The sequence below is a fragment of the Echeneis naucrates genome, chromosome 13 (assembly GCF_900963305.1).
Source record: "Echeneis naucrates chromosome 13, fEcheNa1.1, whole genome shotgun sequence".
Lineage (NCBI taxonomy): Eukaryota > Metazoa > Chordata > Actinopteri > Carangiformes > Echeneidae > Echeneis > Echeneis naucrates.
The window spans coordinates 23,717,017-23,739,115 of NC_042523.1; the positions used below are offsets into that span (position 1 = coordinate 23,717,017).

The following is a 22,099-nucleotide window of genomic DNA, read 5'->3' on the forward strand; positions in this document are numbered from 1 at the left end:
CAGCCGGCTGCTGTCGGCCTCCCCCTGCACGACTTCGGCCTCTTCTCACCCACAAACACACTTTAATTCTGCTGTGGTGAACATTTTCCCGGTGAAGGTGGAGGAGATGTGTGTTAATGTTTAGAGAACACCCTGATTCAGCCCAAAGTCTCCCCAGCTGCTCCACAGCTCAGTTACACTGAAACACACTTTTGTGTGTTCATTATTTAGAAAAGATTTATTTTTATGTTGGTTTTCTGCATCACAACAACAGCAGCAGCAGCAACAACAACACTACAGCCGCCCCAGCCTGGAGAAAATGCTGCTGCAAAGTTTGACTCTTTAGAATAAAATGGATGAAACATGAAAAGTGATTCATTTAGATGAAATTTCAGAAAATTTCAAACAATTAAATTTTCCATTTTTAAATGTTTCCTAATGAAGCAGCTACACACATCTGCAGCACTTTTAGTGTGTGAAGGTGGACAGATGTTATTTCTGAGATCTCCCTGTGGTGGTTGTGTTGTTATTGTGTGTTCATTGTTATTCTCTGCAGTGTTAGTTTTTGTGTCTGTGTTCTCCACATGATCAACAGGGCGGTCATCGGTTGGAGTGTGTTTGTTTCAGGTTTGTGTGTCTCTGTTTCCTCCTCCGTGGCTCACCTGGAGCTCCTCTGCGGCCTCCGGCTCGGCGGAGCAGTGGCGCCACCTGGCGGCCTGAGACCGGCCGACCGTGTTCAACACACACACGGGGCCCGAACACTGACTGAGCTCAGCCTGAGCTCCAGATTAAATGAAGGAAATCACTTTAAAATAATAATAATAATAATAATAATCTTCCCCAAATCAAAATAAATGTCACATCTGGCCACACACTAAACTTTCAACAACTAGTGCTGTTATTTTAATGTTGCGTTATAGATTCATGTTTTTATTTCAGATTTTTTTAACCCTTTGTCTGTTTTGGTGTTGGCTGAGAAAGAACTTCTGTTTTTACTGTAAATATGACAATAAATGTATTAAATGTTGGAATGTATATAAAAAAATTAATAAAAAGACAATATGAAACTCAAACACAGTGAAAGCGTGAAGATGAACAGATCTGATCTCCAACAGTTAAAAACACACAGATTTGTTTTATAAATACATTCAAGAAAACATCAATTTTTCATCAACTTAATAGAAATAAAATAATAATCAGCAACAACACGAGCTTATTTTAATGTGCATACATATATTAACCCAAAACAAAAGAAGTGAGAGTTTTTAATGATAATAAACACAAAGATGCTAAAAGATGGAGAATTATTCTCAAAAGACTTCATTTCTTTAATTTTCTTATTTTAGTCAATTCAATTTGACCTCTTTTAAAAAGAGGAATTCTCCTGATTCTTGTTCACATGATAAAAAAAAAAGTGAACATTCAAACCTTTTTCTTCATGTCCGTGTCCTTTATTCTGGAATCTACACACACAAACACCTTAATAAATATAAACTGTACATTTTACTGGTTGTAACTTTCGTTTTTCTGATTTTTTTGGAGGTTTTAGAAATAAAAAGTGTTTTCGTCTCAGACTAGGTTGTGTTACTGAAACCTCGACACTTTCAGCATGTCACAAAAAAAAAAACATCTCCCAGAACTTTCCCTCCCTTGAGTTTGTGGTTAAAGTGTCTGTGAGCCCTCCTTGTGCCCCCCCAGGCCGCCCCGGGTCAGTAGGGCCTCCTGATCTCGTACGCTGACCACGAGTTCACCCCCCCGTCCTCCTTTGCCCAGGAGGCCTGAGCTTCCCCGTGGGGCACGAGGCCGGCGTGGCTGTCGGCCTCCTCCGTCACCATCTTGGACACCAGGTCGCTGGTGGAGCTGCTCATGTAGGGGGGACAGGGGAAGGAGGGGGGGGGGACGGGGTAGGAGCCGCTGCTGGTCAAAGGGTGGTAGTGGGCGTCCTCCAGGGGGTGCAGGGTGTACGGCTGGCTGCCGGAGCCCATGGAGGAGCCGCGGCTGGCCGACCGGTACTGGGAGGGGCTGCCTGGGGGTTCTGGACTGGGCATGGCGGGGGGGACGCTGACGGACGCCAAGCTGTCTGCACAGAGGGCGTCCACCTGGGACACAGGCTCTGGGACCGACTGCTCCCAGGAGTCCCTCTGAAGAACAAAGACAAGATCAATCGTCACTCCTCCATCCTCCTCCTCCTCTTCAGCATTCGTCCAGGTAATATTCTCTGTATTTACATCACTAATTACAAAAAAGTCACAAAACAGACCAAAACAACTGAACGTTAATAAGCTGGAGAATTTCCCAGCATGCACTGGGTCTAAAAGCTCTGTCACGTTTTCTTCCTGTTCAAACAAAGATCAGAGTTAGAAACCTGGAGAGGACACGAAGACATGAAGGGGGACAGGAAGTCTGAATCCGTCCTACCAGAAACAGATGAGAGGACTCTCCGCCGAAGGGGGGCAGCAGGGAGGAGAGGGCCGAGGAGGGCAGGAAGGATCCTCCGGAGCTGGAGAAGGTGGCGGTGCTGCGGTAATCCCCAAAGCTTTCTGGGTAGTAGCTGTCGATGAGGGAGGGGTAGCTGGTCATGGCGGAGGCCTCACAGCCCAGAGGTTTACCCCCCAGGGGGGAGGAGTACACGTCAGGGGAGAACTGCTTGGTGGACGGACAGAAGTCCGAGTCGGAGATGAAGGGACGCCTCATGCTGTAGTAGCTGGGCAGAACATGAGACCCTGAAGAGACAGCCAGATATAAATCAGTCTGATCTTCAGCGCAGACACACAAATCTTCCAAACACAGCAACAATGACGGAGGCCAGAAGGTGCCGACTGATTTATGTGGCAGCAGAGAAGAGCTGGTGCTGCTCACCTGACATCTGGACAAAGGAAGGCGGAGTGGTGGATCCTCCCTGCAGGACAGAAAGAAGACTGAAAGTGAGAAACGGTCTCAGCGGAGCCAAACGGCGTCGTTCACGCTAACAAACTCAGAAAATGATCCGGATTCTACTTCAGTTTTATTCGTTTCAAAAATTCACACTTTTTTCAGCATCGCAGATATTATTGTTAATGATGTTTGTGTTTTCTCTTCTCAGGTGATTAAGATTAAATTAATATTATTTCATGTTCCATTTTATTCACTTTTCTAATTGTCGTAGTAACGCAGTTGTTGGACCTGAACCCGGAAATTAATTCTTAAATATTCAACCCTGACCGCATCTTTTCAAACCATTAAATCAATTTTTGCAAAATTAAACATTTTATTTTCACATCCATGTTTCTAAAAAAAAAAAAAGCTTCTCCTTCAGACTGATAAATCATAATTAACATTATAAAATATCCACATTTATTTCATAAATTAATTATGAAATAAAAAGTTTAACGGGGTATTAAGATAATTTATGAAAGCAAGAATGATGCAAAAAAAACTACTTTAAAGAATTCTTTAAATATTTAATTCCTATTAGTCAAATTATTTGGTTACTCATTTAATATGAAACTCTTTGGGATAAATCGCGCAAACAGTAAACTCCTGTGTCTCCTCCTTGTTTTCACATTTAATTCCAACCTTCACGACTTTATCTTTATACTTGTACATGAAGCTGAGGCAGAATGTCCTTGTGGTGTCCTTTGACAATAAATAACAGTTTTTTCCTAATTTGTATAATTCAAATTAACAGGGTAGACTATTGCTATTAATGCAGCAGGAGAGAAAGAAAATCAGTGAATTCTCTCCTGGCTGAAATCAGTGCTGCCATCCTGCTCACTTTTCCTTTGACCCAGTTATTTAAAAATTGCTGGACGAAACAGACACACAGCACAACAAGAGCGATGAACAGCCTTCTGTTATTCTGTGTGTCAAAATAAAATGGACAGAAATGCAGAAGAAGAAACACTTTGACTAATCGTAGTTTACAGTTTCCCCTTCAGGCTGCAGGTGAAACATTAAACCCAGAATCCTTTTCTGCTCAGAGAACATCTTGACTTGAGAACATCATGACCACACGTGGTCACTCGTCACTCAAACGTACGGCGTGTCCCTTCAGAGTGTTTTTGTTCACACTCAGTTTGCTCTTCAGAGAATACAGTAACTCATCAGAGTCAGACTTCAGAAACAGAGACGCCGATCTTCCCTCGATGTGAAAACCTCTCTTCTTCTTCTACAAAAATTCACTTGACGACTTAACGACTCACCAACAGGAGGAGGCAGAGAAAAGGTCCTGTTTGTGTCAGATTGTGTCTGTATCACATCAGTTAATGCTCCAACTCCTTCATTTATGACCGCAGAAACTCAGTTTCTTGGGAACTGCATTCAAATTTGAAATGAATGGACGTGTCTGAGACGGAGCAGGAACGGAGCCTCCTCCCTTTATCACATTTTATGAAGAAGGGTTTGTTCGTATTTTGGAGCCGCAGTCTGTTTCGGCTCTAAAAGGAGAGCGCAGACAGACACAGGCATGGTTTGGTAGGACGGCCTTGTTTGCATATTGCTAGCATGAAAGAGTTGATATTAAGGCCGTGCTGGCTGGGGCACAAGCAAATTTTGAGGGCAGAATTTGAATGTGATTTGCCCGGACCAAGACTTCCTCATGTGGCCCAGGTATGGCTGAGTGCATCTCTGAAGGCTGCGTATGGAAATCAGCTCCCTCAAGTTCAGGCAGTCAGACAGTGTCTGTGTGTCTGTGTGTGTCTGTGTGTGTCTGTGCGCGATGTTGATGGATCTATTTCATTTTATTTTTATCTCACAGAAAAACTCCATTGCATTCTGACATTTCCACAAATGTTAAAGAGTCGCACCTATTTCATCCACACACAGACTGTAACTCCAGCTCTGCAGCTTTGGCCTCAGTCCAGTTTCTCTTCTTGTTCTAAATTCATTTACTGCCAGTTTTTCCAGAATAAAAAAGAAGAAACAAAATGAATGAATGAATTAATAAATAATAAATGAAAAAAACAAAAAACAAAAACAAAAACAAGATCCATTTCCTTCTTCTGCATTCACTTGTCATTGGAGCCAGTCTGTCTCAGTTCGAAAAACAAATGAGCAAAAAAAAAAAAAAAACAGATAATCTTTATGAAACATCAAATCTGTTCAGGATAAAATGACACAGAAGCTTCATTCCTTCTGCGTCACTTGATTTTAAATTCAAATAATTTCTCAGGAGTTAAAGTCACGGGTGACACATTACAGACTTATCTGGAGAGATTAAACTGGGAATATAATCGTTAAAGTTCAGATGGTGCTCCTCATGATCAGTTCTCATGGTCCCACATCATTTATGTAACAGCAGCATGTTTGGACAGTCCGCCTCAACACACAACGTTCCCACTGCAGAGAAGCTGAGGAAGCCGGATGATGTAAGATGGCTGCTTTGTCCCGACACGCCGGGACTCGGTCTGTGGTCAGAGTTTGTTCTTCCCTCTGTGGCCCTTTATGTTCTTTGATAAAAGAACAGTAGCAGCGAACAAAAAGAGCTGCAGCGTTTCAGTTAGCGCCTAATGGGCCATTTATAAACATACAGGTAAACACTGCGCTGAAAAGACTGGTGACACGCTGAACTTCCCATCATGCTCTGCTGCAAGAGAGCTGACTGTGGGCCGAGATGGCGTGAGCTACAAATCTGAAAAGGGGGACGATTCGACGTCAAAGATGCTGAACTGGTGGCCGTTTCCATGGCAACGGCGACTGACATGACATCTGACATGTTCCAGAGTCAATCTGACTGATTCCTGCCGCCCTCTTCATCATCATCATCATCATCATCATCATCATCATAACACCTAAATGAACAAGACAGCTGTGACGGAGAAAGTTTCTGTTTGATTTGACCTCTGACCTGCTCTGTTATCCATCCTGACTGGGTGGCACAGTCTGTCAATCACCCAGTAGCCCCGCCCCCCTCACCCCTTCCCTCCCTCTAAATGGAGCATATTTAAAAAATAAACATCATGTCGTGTAGAAGACTAAACTCATCAGAGAGGAAGACTTCAGTGAAAGTAAAATATGGCTGCTCTGTGGCAGTTAACGTTCACATTATCAGGCTGAGTGAGCGAACAGTCAGCGATGTGACGTTAATCTACGAACTTCGACTTCAGTTCAGTAAATTCATCCTGCAAGTTTCTCTTTTTCTTATTCGTGTGTTTTTTACAGCGTTTCTTAAATGCAGCAATTTTTGTTGACTTTCTGTTGACTTTTTAAAATACGTATGTTTTCAAATGCAACATTTTTAACGGTTGAATTCTTTCTCAGTTTGACCTTTGACCCCTGCAGCCTCCTGCTCCTCCCAAACACTCACAGACTGAACATGAAGTTCACGTTCACGACAGTCGGACGCAGCTACAGTGATCTGCTGGCTCCGGTCACACAAAGAGGCAGCTGCTGGAGTTCCTTCACGTCAAAATGGGAAATATGATCCAATTAGATGAGTTTCCTCTGTGAACATCGTCTTCCATTTCTGAGCCTCGGATCAATCCTTCCAGCCATCCATTCTGGTTCTGGTTCTGGACCTCTCAGGGAGAACATTTAAACTCCATCGGGTCCGTCTGGAAAAACAGCTGGACCCGATTTCATCGATCTCCGACTGGTTCAGCTGAGCTTGTCGTCTCTTCTGCTGTCTAATCAAATCCAGCATTTTAACGCTGCAGCTGCTTCCTGTTTACCTGCTCAGTGCGCGTGTGAACCGTCTTACTGGGGCGAACCTGCTCAATCAGCTGGGCCCAAACCAGAACCAGCTGTTTTGCTTCAGTTGTACTGTCACGCTGTGATGCTTTTGCTACACAAACTGATCGTCTGATGGTATTTTGTCCTTTTGTCGACGCAGAAACAATGAACATGTCCAGTGAAAGCCTTTTGACAGGCAGCTCAGGTAGAAATGAAAAGCCGGTCTTGCTCGTGCATGCAGACGTGATTGTGTGTTGACGTTGTGTTTCTGAGACAACAATAGCAGGCTTGTCTTTGGCCTGCACAGAGCGGAGGACAATGCCAGCAGGCAGGTGTGTCTGGATTAAACTTTGCATAGGCAGCCTCCTAAACATGCCCCCTTTTCTCTACATCTCCCCCCCCCCACCCCCCCCACCCCGTCCTGCCTTCACCTCGCGGCAGTATTTAGTTTTTTTCTTCTTCTTTTGGAGATCATGACCGTAGCCATTCGCCAGCATTGTGTCAGTGCTCTTTTGTGAAGACGTGATGGGAGCTGGCTCTTTGTGTTTCCCTCCACACAGCCCTCAGGTATTTATAGATTGGCTGTGGGAGCAGTGGAGGGGAGCCGGGGCCGGCTGGGGGCGGGGGGGGGCCAATGGATCGACCGAAGATCGTTGGGCCACAAAGCAAGCCCAAATGTAAACAAGGAGAGGAGGTTTGTAAAAGGCAACCTCTTAATTGTGCGCTCTAAGAGAATGTCAACTGTGGTTGTGTGTTTGGTTGTGTTTGGTTTGAGTGAAAAATGAAGCGGGACAAAAGACGAGACACTCACACTGTATCGGGGCCCGGGGGTCTGCCTGGACCTCTTCTCCGCCAGCAGGTCCTTGACGGTGTGCTTGACTCGGACGCCCTGGTACACTCTCTTCGAATATTCTGGACACGACACACAATTAGCGCTCGGTGAACGATTGACACAGTAACACAAATTCATACAAATTTTCATTCATTCCCACAAATGTGTGTTCATTTGAATGTTTCACAGTTTTATGCACATAGGTGAATGACTCTTTGGGATTGGTGTGTAAATGTCATGGAAATTGCCTTTGGTTTGGTCGATGCAAATGGACAGCAAAAAAGACGCAATTTACTCTCAAACGCTCGTACGGAGCCGGGAGGTGATGAAGAATTTTTAAAAAGCATTAAAAATTCAAGATCATCTTTCATGTTCATGTCACAAATCTGAAAGCTGAGCTGGTGTGATTTGGGGACATTCCTGGGAAGCAGAAATAAACTCAATGAAAATGCAAACTTTATTATGCAAACAGATATTGCATGCAAAAAACTTTATGTAAAAGATCCAAGTTTTTTGAATGGTTCTGTTAGATAAGACCCCGACTCTGCTCGGACCGGCGAGATTCTTCAAAATATGAGACCGAAAAAATCCAAATATCTTCCACATTAATACCACATTTAACTTTTAATAATTCGCTTACAAGAGAAACTGTATTTAAAGCCCATTTTGTATCGCTTCTGTCCACGCTGATATATTTATTGTGGCATTAGAACTAAACTGCGCAGATTCTTGGCTGAATATCAACAGCAGTAAAAGAAGATATTTATTTAATAAGCACTCATCAAACATCAGATAAATGTTGGCACAAGTGCAAAAAAAGCTCCCACATTTTTTCCTCTCTTGCTCTTATTTAAAAAATTCTACCCAACAGGTTTGAAATAAACATTTTTGCAGAAATCTAAATAGAAGAGCGATTGAAGTGAGAGTGTGTATTAAGGGAGTGTTTCTCACCTGTGTCCATGATGCTGTTGAGCAGTCTGACACACACACACTCATGCAGACAAACGCACACATAAACACACACACACACACACACACACACACACAGGCCTCTGTGTTGTCCCTCTGCTGTATTTGCCTACAGTAGTTAAATCCCAGCGAGCAGCACCATACTGAGTGGTGTGTCGTGCCACGGTGGGAGCTTTAACCACGTTCTCAGGAGGGCAGGGACACAGAGAACATGCCACCTCACTCTGCAGTCATGAGGAGGCAGCTTTTCAAAATGACCTTTATCTATTTGTTTAAATGCAAATGTTTGGTAGAGACGTTTTTTAGACTATTTGCATCTGCAGTCAAGATTAGGGGGCTGAAGCATCGGGAGTGTGGAGGAGAGACAGACACAGAGACACTGGGGAGCAGCATGCCTCCCCTCAAAACTAAAAAAAGGATCTATCGCCTCTCTGAATTCAGCTCAGAGCATCCTCTCCTGTCTGTGAGCTCAGGTTCTTCCTTCTCAGGTCGGACGAGTTGGTGAAACACTCTGAAGTCCCAAAAAAATATAATGGTTGCAAATGAAATGTGAGACACCTTTGCAAAGAATTAAAACCAATTTTCTGCTGAAATTTGTATAAAATGCTCCGAGCAAACTAAAAGCAAATGAATTACCTCGACCTTAAAGGAGAGGAGAGCTGAACAGGCAGAAAACAGTGTCAACCACATCAACGAGCGTTTAAATGATAAAGACTGAACCTGGCTATTTTAAAACGACAAGATAATCCAGATAAATATAAAAGTGGCACATTTCACACCTGCTTTCATTCTTACTCACCTTCAGGACGTGTTTTAGATCAGATGAGTCAGATGAGTCATCAGAGACCGGCTGCACGACACACAAAAAACAGATAAAAAGAAGCGGTTTACACGTGAGTGTGTTGACTTTATGATGACTGACGTGTGATTTCAAATTGTGTTTCTGTATTTTGTTGTGATCCTTTATGATTGACTGAAGTCACTCCTGCAGTTTGGATCTCACACTTGTCAACGTTTTGATTGACTGATCGATTGGTATCGATGTAAACGAACTAAAAAACACATAACCACTAACCCTAACCCTTTGATCGGGACAGGAAATGAGCGAGTGGGAGGATTGACTGTAAAGGATCTGTCCGGTTGGTTGGTGGAGCCGGATCCTCCCAGAGTCCAGTCGGTTCTGGATCTGAGACTTCATGAACTCTGTGACACGTCAGAGCGGCCACACATTGTCCCAGAATCTATAAATATCAGAAAGTACTTCTGAAACACAGAGCTGGAGCGGAGGACGGCCCAGATGTTTCACACGTTAATGAGTAAACTTTAACGTGTTCAGAAGAGCAGCTGCAGTTAGTCAATGTTTCATTTCCTTCTAAATTTGATGCCTTCGTCGGAGACGGAGGGCCAAATCATTAAAAAAAAGTTCCATGAATGACTTTTTAATCATCAGTGTCAAAAAAAAACTTTCACTTTCTTTAACTCAAACAAATGAGAGGAGAAATGAAACCTGTCGCTCTCAAAAGGTTTGTAGATTTTTTTCTGATCATTCAAAGTTAAATATCTTTAATTGGGTGCATATCTCAGATTTATCAGATTATTAGAGTTCAGAGTTCTAAACGTTAAATGTTCGATACAAACAGATCAGAACAGACAGATTCAAACGAACTTTATGTGTTTCTTTTTGTTTCCATCATGAACGCTGATTTAAGGGGGTTTACAGTAAAATAAGCGCCCCCCCCCGTTATAAAACTCTCCACTTGTTTATTTATTAACCTGAAAAGGGTAACAGGTGCACGATAAAGACGCTGAAGCCGAATGATCGTTTCGGTTAATGCCGACCTCTCCATGGAGGGGAAGATAAACATGGTTAACTGAAGTGACCTGATATGATCAATACGTTTCCGGCTTTTCTGCGACATCCAAAATCACAGCAGCTGCAGCTCCCTAAAATACGTTACAGTATAATCAATATTTTCAGATAAGATGGCTCATTTGCCCCCCGAAGGGCAACACACATCTGAACATGTTCCCCGGTAGACCGGGTGCTGGAGGGAGAGACAGACGGACAGACAGACAGTTGGACTGGATGATGGAGGGACAGACAGACAGTTGGACTTGATGATGGATGGACAGACAGACAGACAGTTGGACTGGATGATGGACAGACAGACAGACAGACAGATGGACTGGATGATGGATGGATGGACAGACAGACAGACAGACAGACAGATGGACTGGATGATGGACAGACAGACAGACAGACAGACAGATGGACTGGATGATGGATGGATGGACAGACAGACAGATGGACTGGATGATGGACAGACAGACAGACAGACAGACAGACAGACAGACAGACAGTTGGACTGGATGATGGACAGACAGACAGACAGACAGACAGACAGACAGTTGGACTGGATGATGGACAGACAGACAGACAGACAGACAGATGGACTGGATGATGGACAGACAGACAGATGGACTGGATGATGGACAGACAGACAGACAGACAGACCGACAGACCGACAGATGGACTGGATGATGGACAGACAGACAGACAGACAGACAGTTGGACTGGATGATGGACAGACAGACAGACAGACAGATGGACTGGATGATGGATGGATGGACAGACAGACAGACAGACAGACAGATGGACTGGATGATGGATGGATGGACAGACAGACAGACAGACAGACAGATGGACTGGATGATGGATGGATGGACAGACAGACAGACAGACAGACAGACAGATGGACTGGATGATGGATGGATGGACAGACAGACAGACAGACAGTTGGACTGGATGATGGACAGACAGACAGACAGACAGACAGACAGACAGACAGACAGACAGACAGTTGGACTGTTCTAGGGGAACTCCACGAAGCGTTTTGTGTCTCCAGGGGAGAGCGGACAGAAAAGAGCCTCAAGTCACTTTCGTCAAAGTCAACTAAAGTCTGCAAATGAAAAAAACCTGCTGGTTCGGAGTTTCCCCAAAACTGTGTCTCCTCGCAGGCTTAAGGCCTACGGCTCTGGGCTCTGGGCCCCGGGCCTCAGGCCTCGGGCCCCAGGGGGCCACAACAACCACAACACAACCACAGCACCCTGTGTACACAATAACAGATCAGAGAAAGTCTGACAATCTGACAGCTCATCAGCGCGTTAACAGCCAAACCTGAGAAGACGCACAAAGCCAACAAACTCTACGGGGCTGCTCATTGGTTTGCATCGTTCTTGTTGATTTGTGCGTCTTTCAGGTTGCGTCAATCCTTCACCACTTAAAGAAAAGATGAACGAACAGCAGCTCAGTTCAGTTACTGCAGTCTCGATTCATTTCTTTCAGAAAGAATCATTTCACCGTGCAGAGTCATCCTCTGGCTCTTCCTGCAGCTGTCGGTCAAACTGAACCTGTTTCCTTTTTATTTCTGTATTTCACAGAGATGTGAGATTGAGGTGGAGAGTAGGGGAACCACCTGGAACTGGTGCAGGCCTGCTCCTCCACATGACGCCCGTCTGAACAGAGTTTCTCCTGAACTGGATATTCTGCAAGTTCAAGTCCATCCTGTCTGATCGCAGTAAGTTTATTTACTGCAGCAACATTACGAGTAGACAGATTTATTAAAGACTCATGACTTTTTCGCCTCGTCCGTCTCAGACTGGGACACAAAAGGCAAAATAAAGAAGAAGAAGACAGTTTGACTTCTTCTTCGGAAAAATGTTCCTTATTATTTATCTCTGGATGTCCTGTAAACGCTGAAGTTAGATGTTTGGGGGCAGACTGACGTGTTGCTGAACATTTTGAGCTGACCAATTCAAATTCATGTTAAATTAAATCATAAAAATGTAGTTATTGGGTTTATTTATTGGCTGGCATTATTAGCAGTTTGTTTATTTCGTGTGATGTGTGAATAAGTAAATGTGAATTTAAACCCATCGGAACATTATTCTGCAGCCTATAATAAGTTCATTCATCCAGTCGGAAAGTGATGAGTGTTTTCACAGGAAACACTCCATCACTGTTTTCAAGCATTGCATGTCTGAGTCCTTCCTTTGTATTTACAGTGAATTGCAGCAGCCGGCTTCCTTGTCAATAACGGCGTTGTGTACTGTGTGTACTTTTGTGTAGAGGTGATGTTATGTGTGCCGACTGTGGCGTGGCCTTTTTATCAGTTAATGACTCACAGATAAGAGAGATGCACAGCTCTTCTCTGCAACGGACATGAGGGAGAGAAGAGGAAGGAAAAGATCCCGCTGTGTGCTCTCGTTCTGCCTTCGCTCCGTCTGTGCAGCTAAAATAACGCAACAGTGACTCAGGTTAGCTTCTTCAGGTGGGCAGTTTGGCTCGTTTGGAGCTCTGATCTGATCCAGACCAGGCGTTCTGGTCTGAGGACTTTCCCTTTGCACCATCGTCTCTTCCCGCCCTCTTCTTTGTGTTGTAAAGCATCTTTGACAACGTCAAAAAAAGAAACAAACCTGCTTTTGGTTTTGCCACACATGAAACTCCACATACTGGGGTTCAAACCCAGAACCTTCCTGCATCGCACCCGCTGATGACAGCTTTATACAGGAACACCTGCAAAACCTGGTGATCATATAGGCGGCATGATGCAGGCCGGATGTTGGATGTGGTGTTTATTTAAACCTTTTAGAGCCACATTCACTTTTAGTTTTTCATTATAAAACTTTCTTTTTTAAAAAATGTCTCCAAATCTCCAAATAGTCAGAATCAGCTGATTCTATCTGCAACTCAGTTCAGACTCTGTTCTCTGTAATCGAGGAGAGAAGCTCAGAAAACCAGAACTCACTAAAAACACGCTGAAAGTTTCCTTCTTCTCCACAGAAAAGTTCCTCTCATGTGTTTGGGTCGTTTCTGTCTTTATCTGATCAGGAGTTCTGCTCATTAATGATGAAAGATCAGCTCTAAATATCTGATTGTCTTTAATCTGTCAGAAACATACAGGACTGATCCAGAGATGCTCTGATTGGCTGTGACATCACCCACCGGAGCCAATAGGAGCGTCTGATGTAGAGACGTGACTCTGGAAGTCACAATCAAAGATGGAGGATGAGGATGGACGGATGAACACACAGAAATAGTCTTTGTGGGGTTAATAAAGTTAAAAGTGTTTGTGCGCTGACCTCCAGTGGATTCCTGGAGTCATGACACTGAACTGCTTTGCTCTTTATCCACCAGAGGACAGTAAAAGACAAGCGGAGGATTGGACGGGGACAGCAGGGAAACTTTTTGGGGGACAGACGGCCTGAAAACACTCCAGTAAAAAGTAAATACAGTCAGAGAGACAAAAATAAACAAACAAACAAAAAGCAAAAACAGGAAAAGACGAAGTTTAGACTGACGTGAACACATCAGGTCAGAGGTCGAGGGGCAGGAAGACGCCGTCTGGACTTGTTCAAACAGCTTTTACTGATCACGCTGCTGAGTCATGATGTACGGCGAGAGAACAAGCTGTCCTCAGGTCGGCCAGATATATCAGCCGGAGCTTTTTATTGGAAACTGGATCCGAGCCAGCCGCCGTCTGCTCGTACAACTCTGAGCGTCATCGTTCTAACATCGCTGCCGACTGTACAACTCTACAACTGCACAATGACAGAGACAAAGAATCACTGAATACAAACGGCACTTCCTGTTCTCTGGGTCAGACTTAACATGAGCGGAAATATTAGATTTTTTTTTTTATGTATATATACACATCAGTGTGATTTATGAGCTGCTGGGTATATTCATCCAACAGACAATTCAACATTTTAATTTTTTTTAAATCTCCCGACAGCAGCAGCTCCTCTAAACCTGGACTCTGTCTGCACAATATTAGAGGATAAAAAAAAGGTTATTATTTCATCTAACTGCTGCCAAGACAGCGAGTCATCCTCCTTTAATCATTGTTTGGGGACTTTAATGCTTTTGTTTAATTGCAGTAGAAGAAAAAAGAAAAAAACGTTCCCAGTGGGATTAAAACCAGAAACAGACAGTCCAGGTCTTATAATGGACCGAACATAAAAACTTCAGACTCTGGCTCTATAAAATGAAGCCAAAGCTCAAGAGCCTTAAACCTGCATTCTATCTGAAGACCAGCAGGTCGGCCAGCCAATCAGAAGGGAGGATTTGATAACCTCGTCTGATTGGCTGACTGCTTTAAGAGTGATGGAATAAAAATATGGCAGATTTCAGGTGGATGGAGGCGGCATGGCTGAGTGCGATGACTTTGTTGTGACATCACAAAGTCCCAGCAGTCCTGACGGCTGGTTTTAAGGTTCAGGCCCTGAATCCATCTCTCAGGACCGAGCCCTTTGAGACTTTAACTGGATTCATATAAACCCTGGACCTGATTTACACCACATGGAGGTCTACCTTTAGACCAGATGGACCTTTAAAAAACATCATAGCTGCTTTAAATAACATTTCAATGCAAAATTCTTAAGTGGCATCTGAGTATTTTCACGCCGGAGCTCCAACCAGGACCTCGGTCATTCTCCTGCAACAGAAATAAACAGAAAGAGAAACTCTTCTGTCTGAAAAGATTCCCATCTCTGTGGACCGTCTACATTCTTCAGCCTCTTGTTAGAAACAGACGCTCCCGAGGGTGTCCCTCCTTTTCCACTGCTGCATGTTACATAAGACTGAGGAACAACAGTCCTGCTGCTGTCGCCAGAAGTCTGATTTCCTTCTAAACAGATATTAAAAATATATATATTGTGAGAAAATCTGAGTTACATAACAAAAAGAAGAAAAAAACCTGTAAATTCTGAATCATTTTGGATTTTTAGGTTCTTAGAAAGAATCCTTCTGCGTTATTTTCTCTGTCAACATCATCAATAACAGCTTTTCTTATCACAGGACAAGCTGCTGGCGCACCGAGTGGAATTTTCCAGAGGACAGAGCCTTCTGTCTTCTGACGGAGGAGGAAGCCGTGTTGGAGGGGATCGTTGTGGTCCCTGTGTGTTTCATGCACATATAGGGATTATTCTCATAAAACTAAATTCCAGGTTGTAAAGCTTTGGTATGTCTCTGAACCCGAGCCCCTTTCTTTTTCTTGGAAATTACAGTGCTTCGTCACACTCCACAGAAATACTTTAAATTCTTCAAAGAGTCTGGAAGACGTATTTTTGCTGAGTGTGGTAATATAAATGTTTGTTTAGGCTCTGCCTGCTCAGACACTCACATCACTGACGGGGAGGAGAGCTCACATTATCATTTCTCTGAACATCTGCCTCGTGTTGCATCTCCTCACTTGAATGCGTCACCGTATTGTGGGGGGGTCAATAATCGATAATCAGAAGCTTTCGATCAGTAACTCACACGGGCCCACAGCGAGGCAGTGGCCTCCTTTGGTTGTCATGGTTACAACAACAAACACACAGGCCGTACCTGTCTTCGTCATCGTGGTTACCACAGCGACCGCAGTTTAAACGGGAGCTTCCTGAATATTAACTGGTATTTGTCGCCATGGTTACAGTCAGAACCACAAACTGCCACCGGAACACAGGAATCGAACGATTCGTTCCTGACTGAACGACGAGGTCATAATAATCTGCGTGATAACAACCATCAGGGGCCGACTCCACTGTTTGTCAAGAAGAGTCAGGTTGTACTTAAGTCTATGGGAAAATGGTCTCAGTCTCTAGTTTACACTCTTCAACACAACGTGATGTTCATTTTTTAAATGATGCTCCATTTAGAGGAAACTTAAGGGGGCGGGGCCACTGTGACGAACGATAAACAAAACAAAATGGCCATCAGCAGCTCACAATCTGACAGGTTGACTCTGTAAAAAATGTGAAATGTGCACCAGAGGACAGCCGGCGTCGTTCACATTCGAGCGGTGATACACGACACCGGGAGACGCTGCTGTTGGACGAGCACATGGAAACATATTCAGGTGAAGGGAATCTAATCCCTTTCTTCAGCACTTTATAAACAATTTCTCTTTTCAAATGTGCAGCAGTGACATGTCACTTCAGCAGAGGAGGAAACATGAGGCAAACCAGGCCGCTGGAGAGGAGCTTATCGAGCCGGTGAGGTAATCCTGACAATACTGATACTGCTGCAGCGCCACAGTAAATTAAAAAGGATTATGATGGAGACATGAATGAGTGCAGCGGAGACGGACGCCCTGCTGTGATCATCTGCAGCCTGTTCTTCTTCGTTTTATTTTGTTTTATTTCCTCTGCGGACGTCTTCGTGGTGACGAGATGCGCAGGAGGAGACAGAGTGATGTGAACTCCCTGTGGAAAAGGATTTAAGGAAATCAAAACAAGCAGTCCGCTGCACCGGAGGCGCTGAACAGATGTCGCAGGTGCAGCAGCAAGAAAGACAATAAAAAAGAAAAAAACTCAACATTGATTTTGTGTGTCAACATTCAGTCTGGATCACGATGCAGACACACATGACCCCGTCCGCCGCCCCACAGCAGCGTTTTCAACAGGGATTTCATTTCTGCGTGGTTTTCCCAGACGGGGTTCAAACCGGGACGTGCGTAAGCGACAGGAAGCGGCTGCCTGCTGGTCTTTACTGGGGGTGGAAAAATGAACCAGACCTGCGTTTGCCAAACCAACGTTTGGTCTTCCTGCTTTACGTCTTTCATTCAAACCGCAGTGGGATCATCACAGCTGCAGCTCAACCGGCTGTTTCCCCCCAAAACTGGCCTCAAGGGAGAAAAATCAACCGTTTTCCATGTGAGGGAGGAAAGCCTCAGAAAAGTGGTCATACTGATGCCCCCTCAGTAAGAAGTGTCGCTTTTACAGGGTTTTATACGGAAGAAAAGGACGGAGGCTAACGGGTTGGTTTGGCAAACGTGTGTCTGGTTAACCTTCTCAAATAAAACGCACTTCCCATTCATTTTCCAACTCCGCTGTTTGGGAAGCGTCCAGAAGTGTCTCCCAGAACGACGATGAGTTTAAACCCAGAGAGCCCTGAAGCATCAACAGGTCCACAGAATGTGGTTCAGTTTTACTTAGACTGACTCATGTGGCCTGATTTTTAAAGAAATCCTTCAGGATGATCATGGTTTCTCTGGTGACAAAACAAAGTTAGTTTGTTTCAGGTCGGCTGAGCTCTGAAAACAGTTTCCACACAAACAACCAGGCCCATAAAGATAATGAATGGGAGCATGAAACCAAATTATTTTTATGTTTTAGGGTCTTTTCTTGCAGAGATCATTTCCCTGCTGGAGTTTAATACAGCCTCTTTTTTTCAGGTTCTGGTGTGGCCTCAAGAGCTGGTTCTGTTTTTTTTTTTTTTTGTTTGGTCTGGTTTTACTTTTCTTTATTACAGTTGTTTATTGCTCAGTTCTATGTTTTCTGAGCATCCTCAGGCCAGTGCAGCGCTGCTTGAGAAGACCTGGCATATTTGGTATTCATCTGGTCTAATTGAGTCCAGGTCTGCACAGGCAAAGAGTCACTGATGGAAATTAAAAGGAGAAATGTTTCTGCTCTTTAGCTCGAATGAAAAGACGCAGAGAAGCAACAAACGGTTCAGCTTCTTTTCCTCAACTCGTTTTGTATGAAGCTACAGTCACAATCTCATTTTCCCCGTTTTCACATCGCTGCAGAGTGTACGAGCCACCAAAGGTTTAATTAAAACTGAAGGTTAGTGCTGCAGTCTGGATGCACCGAAATGGAGACAACAGTCTGTCCACCTCGAAGAAACAACAGATGGCTTCATGTTAACGTGGACTCATGCAGGTCCAATGAAGAATAACACCAATTTAGTTTGAATGCAGTTAAAGCTGCTAATAAAAGCCGACTGGCTCCTTTTTAAGATGCAGGGCAACGTGAACTACGAGCTGCCGGGACAAAACTGCTCTAATCGCTGGTTGTCCTTTATGGAATGATTGTGGAGGAAGGTGCAGCTGGACAGGTGTGCGTCTGTGCTCAGAGGTGTGTGGTGTTTACATCAACGCCGACGGGAGTCCTGAACCGGCTCTGAAAGCCAACTGGAGCCTTTTTCGTTGCCAAAAAGAGAGTCTGAAGCTGCAGGCAGCCACTTCCATCAAACAAAGCTCGACAAACTGCAGAAACAGAGTTAGTATTCGAGGAGGGAGGTAAAGTCTCCGATAGGGTGCTTCAGTCTTTGTTTTCAATTAGACTGTGACTGGATAATGTTGCTCAAAAAAAATAAAACAACTTTTTATTTATACCAGTAATAAACCATTTGCTCTCTGAAGAAAAGTCACCCCAGTATTTATCTTACATTTCATTTCATGGACATCTTGTTGCAATTTTAATTTGCAATATTTATATTTTACTTCTTATTCAAATGTTTTACTTAATCTTATTTACATGCTGCTCTGAAAAAAGAAATCCAGCCAGCAGTTTTTACAGGAATGTGTAATGGCTGATAATCCTCCAACAACGTCTTGCTCATCTCATGAATCTGAGTAAGTAAGTTAGTTAGTTACTTACTTGAATCTGCTGCAGACAAGACCATCCGAGTCTCATACAGCTAGTTTGGCCTAATTAGGGGATTAAAGGCAGACGCAAATGTTTATATTCCCGCGTGTCTGGATCACAGCGTACAGCACCAGGAGCTGCCCCCAGTTCACAGACAGGCCAACGTGCTGTCGGGTCCAGGGGTTGGCATGCGGCGCAGCCAGACATCAGCAGACGCTGCAGGTTCGTCAGAGAGACATAAGCAGAATTGTTGTAAGAGCTGCAGGAATGTGGAGGAACAAGAGGTTATGAAAAAAAAAAAAAAAAAAAGGCAGCAGGAGCAGAAAACAGAACACACACACCATAAATATTGGCTTTTCACCTCATGTGTGAAAACGCCTTTCCCCCAGTTTCACAGCCGGGAGGCTCCCTGAACAGGATTACATGACAGTAGCATGAATCCATCAGGCCACCCAGAGTCCAGCGCCTCAGAACTGACCCCGATCTGGACCAGGACCTGTTTCCACTCACAGATGATCACAACGTCCCGGTCGGCCTGAACGGGTTCAGTCTGTGCCGGTCTGCCGTCGAGACCACCGGAGGGCTCCAGAGTCACAAGAGGAATGACAGGACAGCTCATAGTTATCCATCTTAGTGTGCAACTCTGAGTCTGAACATTCAACCTGCATTACAGCAGCAGGCAGCAGCTTTATAAAGGCCAATGTTTTCTTCACACCAAAGACGAAGAGCCCATTTTGTTCGACACACTGTGGTGGGAAAAATTCAAGGAAAGGCCCAGCAGGTCGGCCCTGAGGTGGAGGGACGTCATGGAAAGCCCCGGATTTTTCATGCTCATCAGACAATGGGCCGATTTCTCTATTTGAACTGAAACAGGAATCAGCCGTTTCAGTCCTGGCTTCGCTCCGGCTGTAATATTGTGAGTAATGCGTAAGCGCTGGAACACCTGAGGCAGTATTACAGCTAACAGTCTGTCGTCAGCGGCTCTGCGTCTGTCCGCGAGGTTTGGTTCATCTGATGCTTTGCAGAGCAGCCATGAAGAGAAATAAAATGTGGAAAGCAGTGACATATGAAGTGAGGCCTGCAGGATTGAAAAAGAATATGTCCAAACCAAACTGATGGACAATGTGTGGTCTACTGGAGAAGCTTTTTTGCCACGGGCACTTTGAGGCCTGACGTTGATTTCCAGATGTGTCTTCAGGTCCTGAGTTATGTAAGGTGAGGAGGCTGCACAGTGGGGGCAGGTGTTGGCTGTCTGCGCTCTTGATTGAAGAAGTCCAAATGTTGATTCAGTCTCAGTACACTGAGAATTTCTCTCTTCGCCGCGGCAGGCATCATTAACCCTGCGAGCTCCGTGTTTGCTTTCCAAACTTACCTCATGAATGAAAACATATACGCTACATTTAATAACTTCTCGGTCGACAGAAGCCGGACCAACAACTTCAGTTCATTTGTGATGCAGCAGCACAGGGAGTCGGGCCTGTCAGTCCACGTCTCTCCCGACATGAAGCATTAAAAGAAAACAGAAAGCAGCGGTTAAGTCACCTGTACGGACCTCAACAGGTGCAGGCGTCTCCGCGGTCCAGAGCGCAGTCTGTTCAGAAGTGTGAGCTGCTGACAGCAGAAGAAAACTTTACTCAAACCTTTCTCAAATTTAATTATGAAAAAGAGCTCAGCGCTCAAAGCTCATCATTTGAAGGGACATTGTTCATTTCAGCTTCTCTCCCACATGTTCCCTTTAAAAAGGGAATTCTCAGCTTTACTTAAAAAAAAAAAACAAACAAAAAAACAAAAAAATACCAGCTCTCACTAATATGTCTTTATTTAGACTCCATCTTTGACGGCAATGCAGAAGTTCACCAGAACTGATATTCTTTCCTTTTGAATGCTTAAATTCCTCATTAAACGGTTGGTCCTACAAAAGCAAAGAAGTTAGTGTGAACGACAAAACCAGAGAAAAATGAAGCTAACTGCAAAAAACAGGATGTTTCTATAAATACTGGATCAGGTCCATACCTAATTATTTTGAGTTTGATATATTTTCAATGTAAGTTCAACACCTGTTGGCTTTGGGGGCCTCTCAGCTACTTCACTTAAAGCTGCTACAGAACACAATGACACTGACGCTTTCGTTCAGCCGGGCACATAAACTAACTTATGTAACGCCTCAGTGACAGCTACTTACACAAGAAGCCTATTAATAGGCTAACTTAAAGGTTACTTTGGCCTTCGAGCAGATCAGCTGAACACACATCTTATCTGCTCATCATCTTTATTATAAACCGGCTGTTTTTAATCCAAGGCCACTCCTGACGTCAGCACTTCTGGAGAGGAACCTGCACACATTCCTGAGCTGAGGAGGGATCCAGACGGAGGTCCATTACCCCTCCTGGTCCTCCTCCTCTCCCCCAGCACCGCACTTATCAGCCAGGACAACAAGCAGAGCTCTCTGCAGACGGCTGATTGACAGATCAATTTGAGCAAAATCTCCCTCCTTTTTTATTTTTTACCGTCAGGAAGCCAAAAATTTCTGCAGCTCAACTTTGACATTGTTGGTGAACAGCTAATTCACAGCGACCTGAACATGTCACATGAGGGAGAAGAAATATTTACAAGGTACAACTGCTGACCCAGAATCCTCGGTACAAGCATGCTTCGACCGTGTGGACAGCCGGCTGAGAATAAACCATCTGCAAAACACTTAAAACCGAGTGTACTCATAAGACAGACGCCTTGGCAGGAGGAGACTTTTCTTCCACAGGAAAATCATCCTCTCATTCTTCTCTAACAGCTTTTATTCTTGATATATTGAAGCAGCAGCTCAACCACCTTTAACTGTTCTTCCACAAACCTCTGGCTGAATTTACAGAAAAAGCAAACCGTTTGTTCAAAAGCACTAAATCGCCTGCAACTGCGTCACTCCTGAACATGTGCCGTGCTGCTTTTAGGAACATGAACTTTAACTGCATTCATTACGGGACCTGTAAATCTGCTAGTAAATACTGCTCTGAAAGCCCCCGTCTACACCCCAATCTCTGATTTGAAGCACGAATAATAAAAATATGAACATAAAAAAAAAAAAAAAAAAGACATCCTTTTGGTTCTTTTTCACTTAAAAGTTATAAAGATAAACACATGAACAGATTAAAACGCCTCAAAATAATAAATTTAAGTTAAAGCGTCAGCATATTTTGAGCACGAAATTGTTCCGTGGCATGACAGGCGTAAATAAAAAGGCAACGAACAAAAAACAAAACTGCA

General features: G+C 44.1%; 1 protein-coding gene across 1 annotated transcript; it reads right to left on the reverse strand.

Annotated features, from left to right (window-relative positions):
* Positions 1 to 828: 828 nt before the first annotated feature.
* On the reverse strand, positions 829 to 8,636 carry pou2af2 (POU class 2 homeobox associating factor 2). Its single transcript, XM_029518342.1, has 5 exons — positions 8,411 to 8,636; positions 7,439 to 7,539; positions 2,839 to 2,878; positions 2,398 to 2,702; positions 829 to 2,120 (listed from the first exon to the last, which is right to left on the reverse strand). Exons 1-5 carry the CDS (start codon positions 8,418 to 8,420, stop codon positions 1,689 to 1,691), a joined length of 888 nt encoding a protein of 295 aa, XP_029374202.1. The 5' UTR covers positions 8,421 to 8,636; the 3' UTR covers positions 829 to 1,688.
* Between the last annotated feature and the right edge of the window lie 13,463 nt (positions 8,637 to 22,099).

Bases quoted from the DNA above. Each gene is read 5' to 3' on its own strand.
- pou2af2 (XM_029518342.1), bottom strand. The intron at 2,703-2,838 runs GTGAGCAGCACC...CTGTCTCTTCAG, and splicing joins TTCCTTTGTCCAGATGTCAG to GGTCTCATGTTCTGCCCAGC. The intron at 2,121-2,397 runs GTAGGACGGATT...TTTGTTCTTCAG, and splicing joins AGTCCTCTCATCTGTTTCTG to AGGGACTCCTGGGAGCAGTC.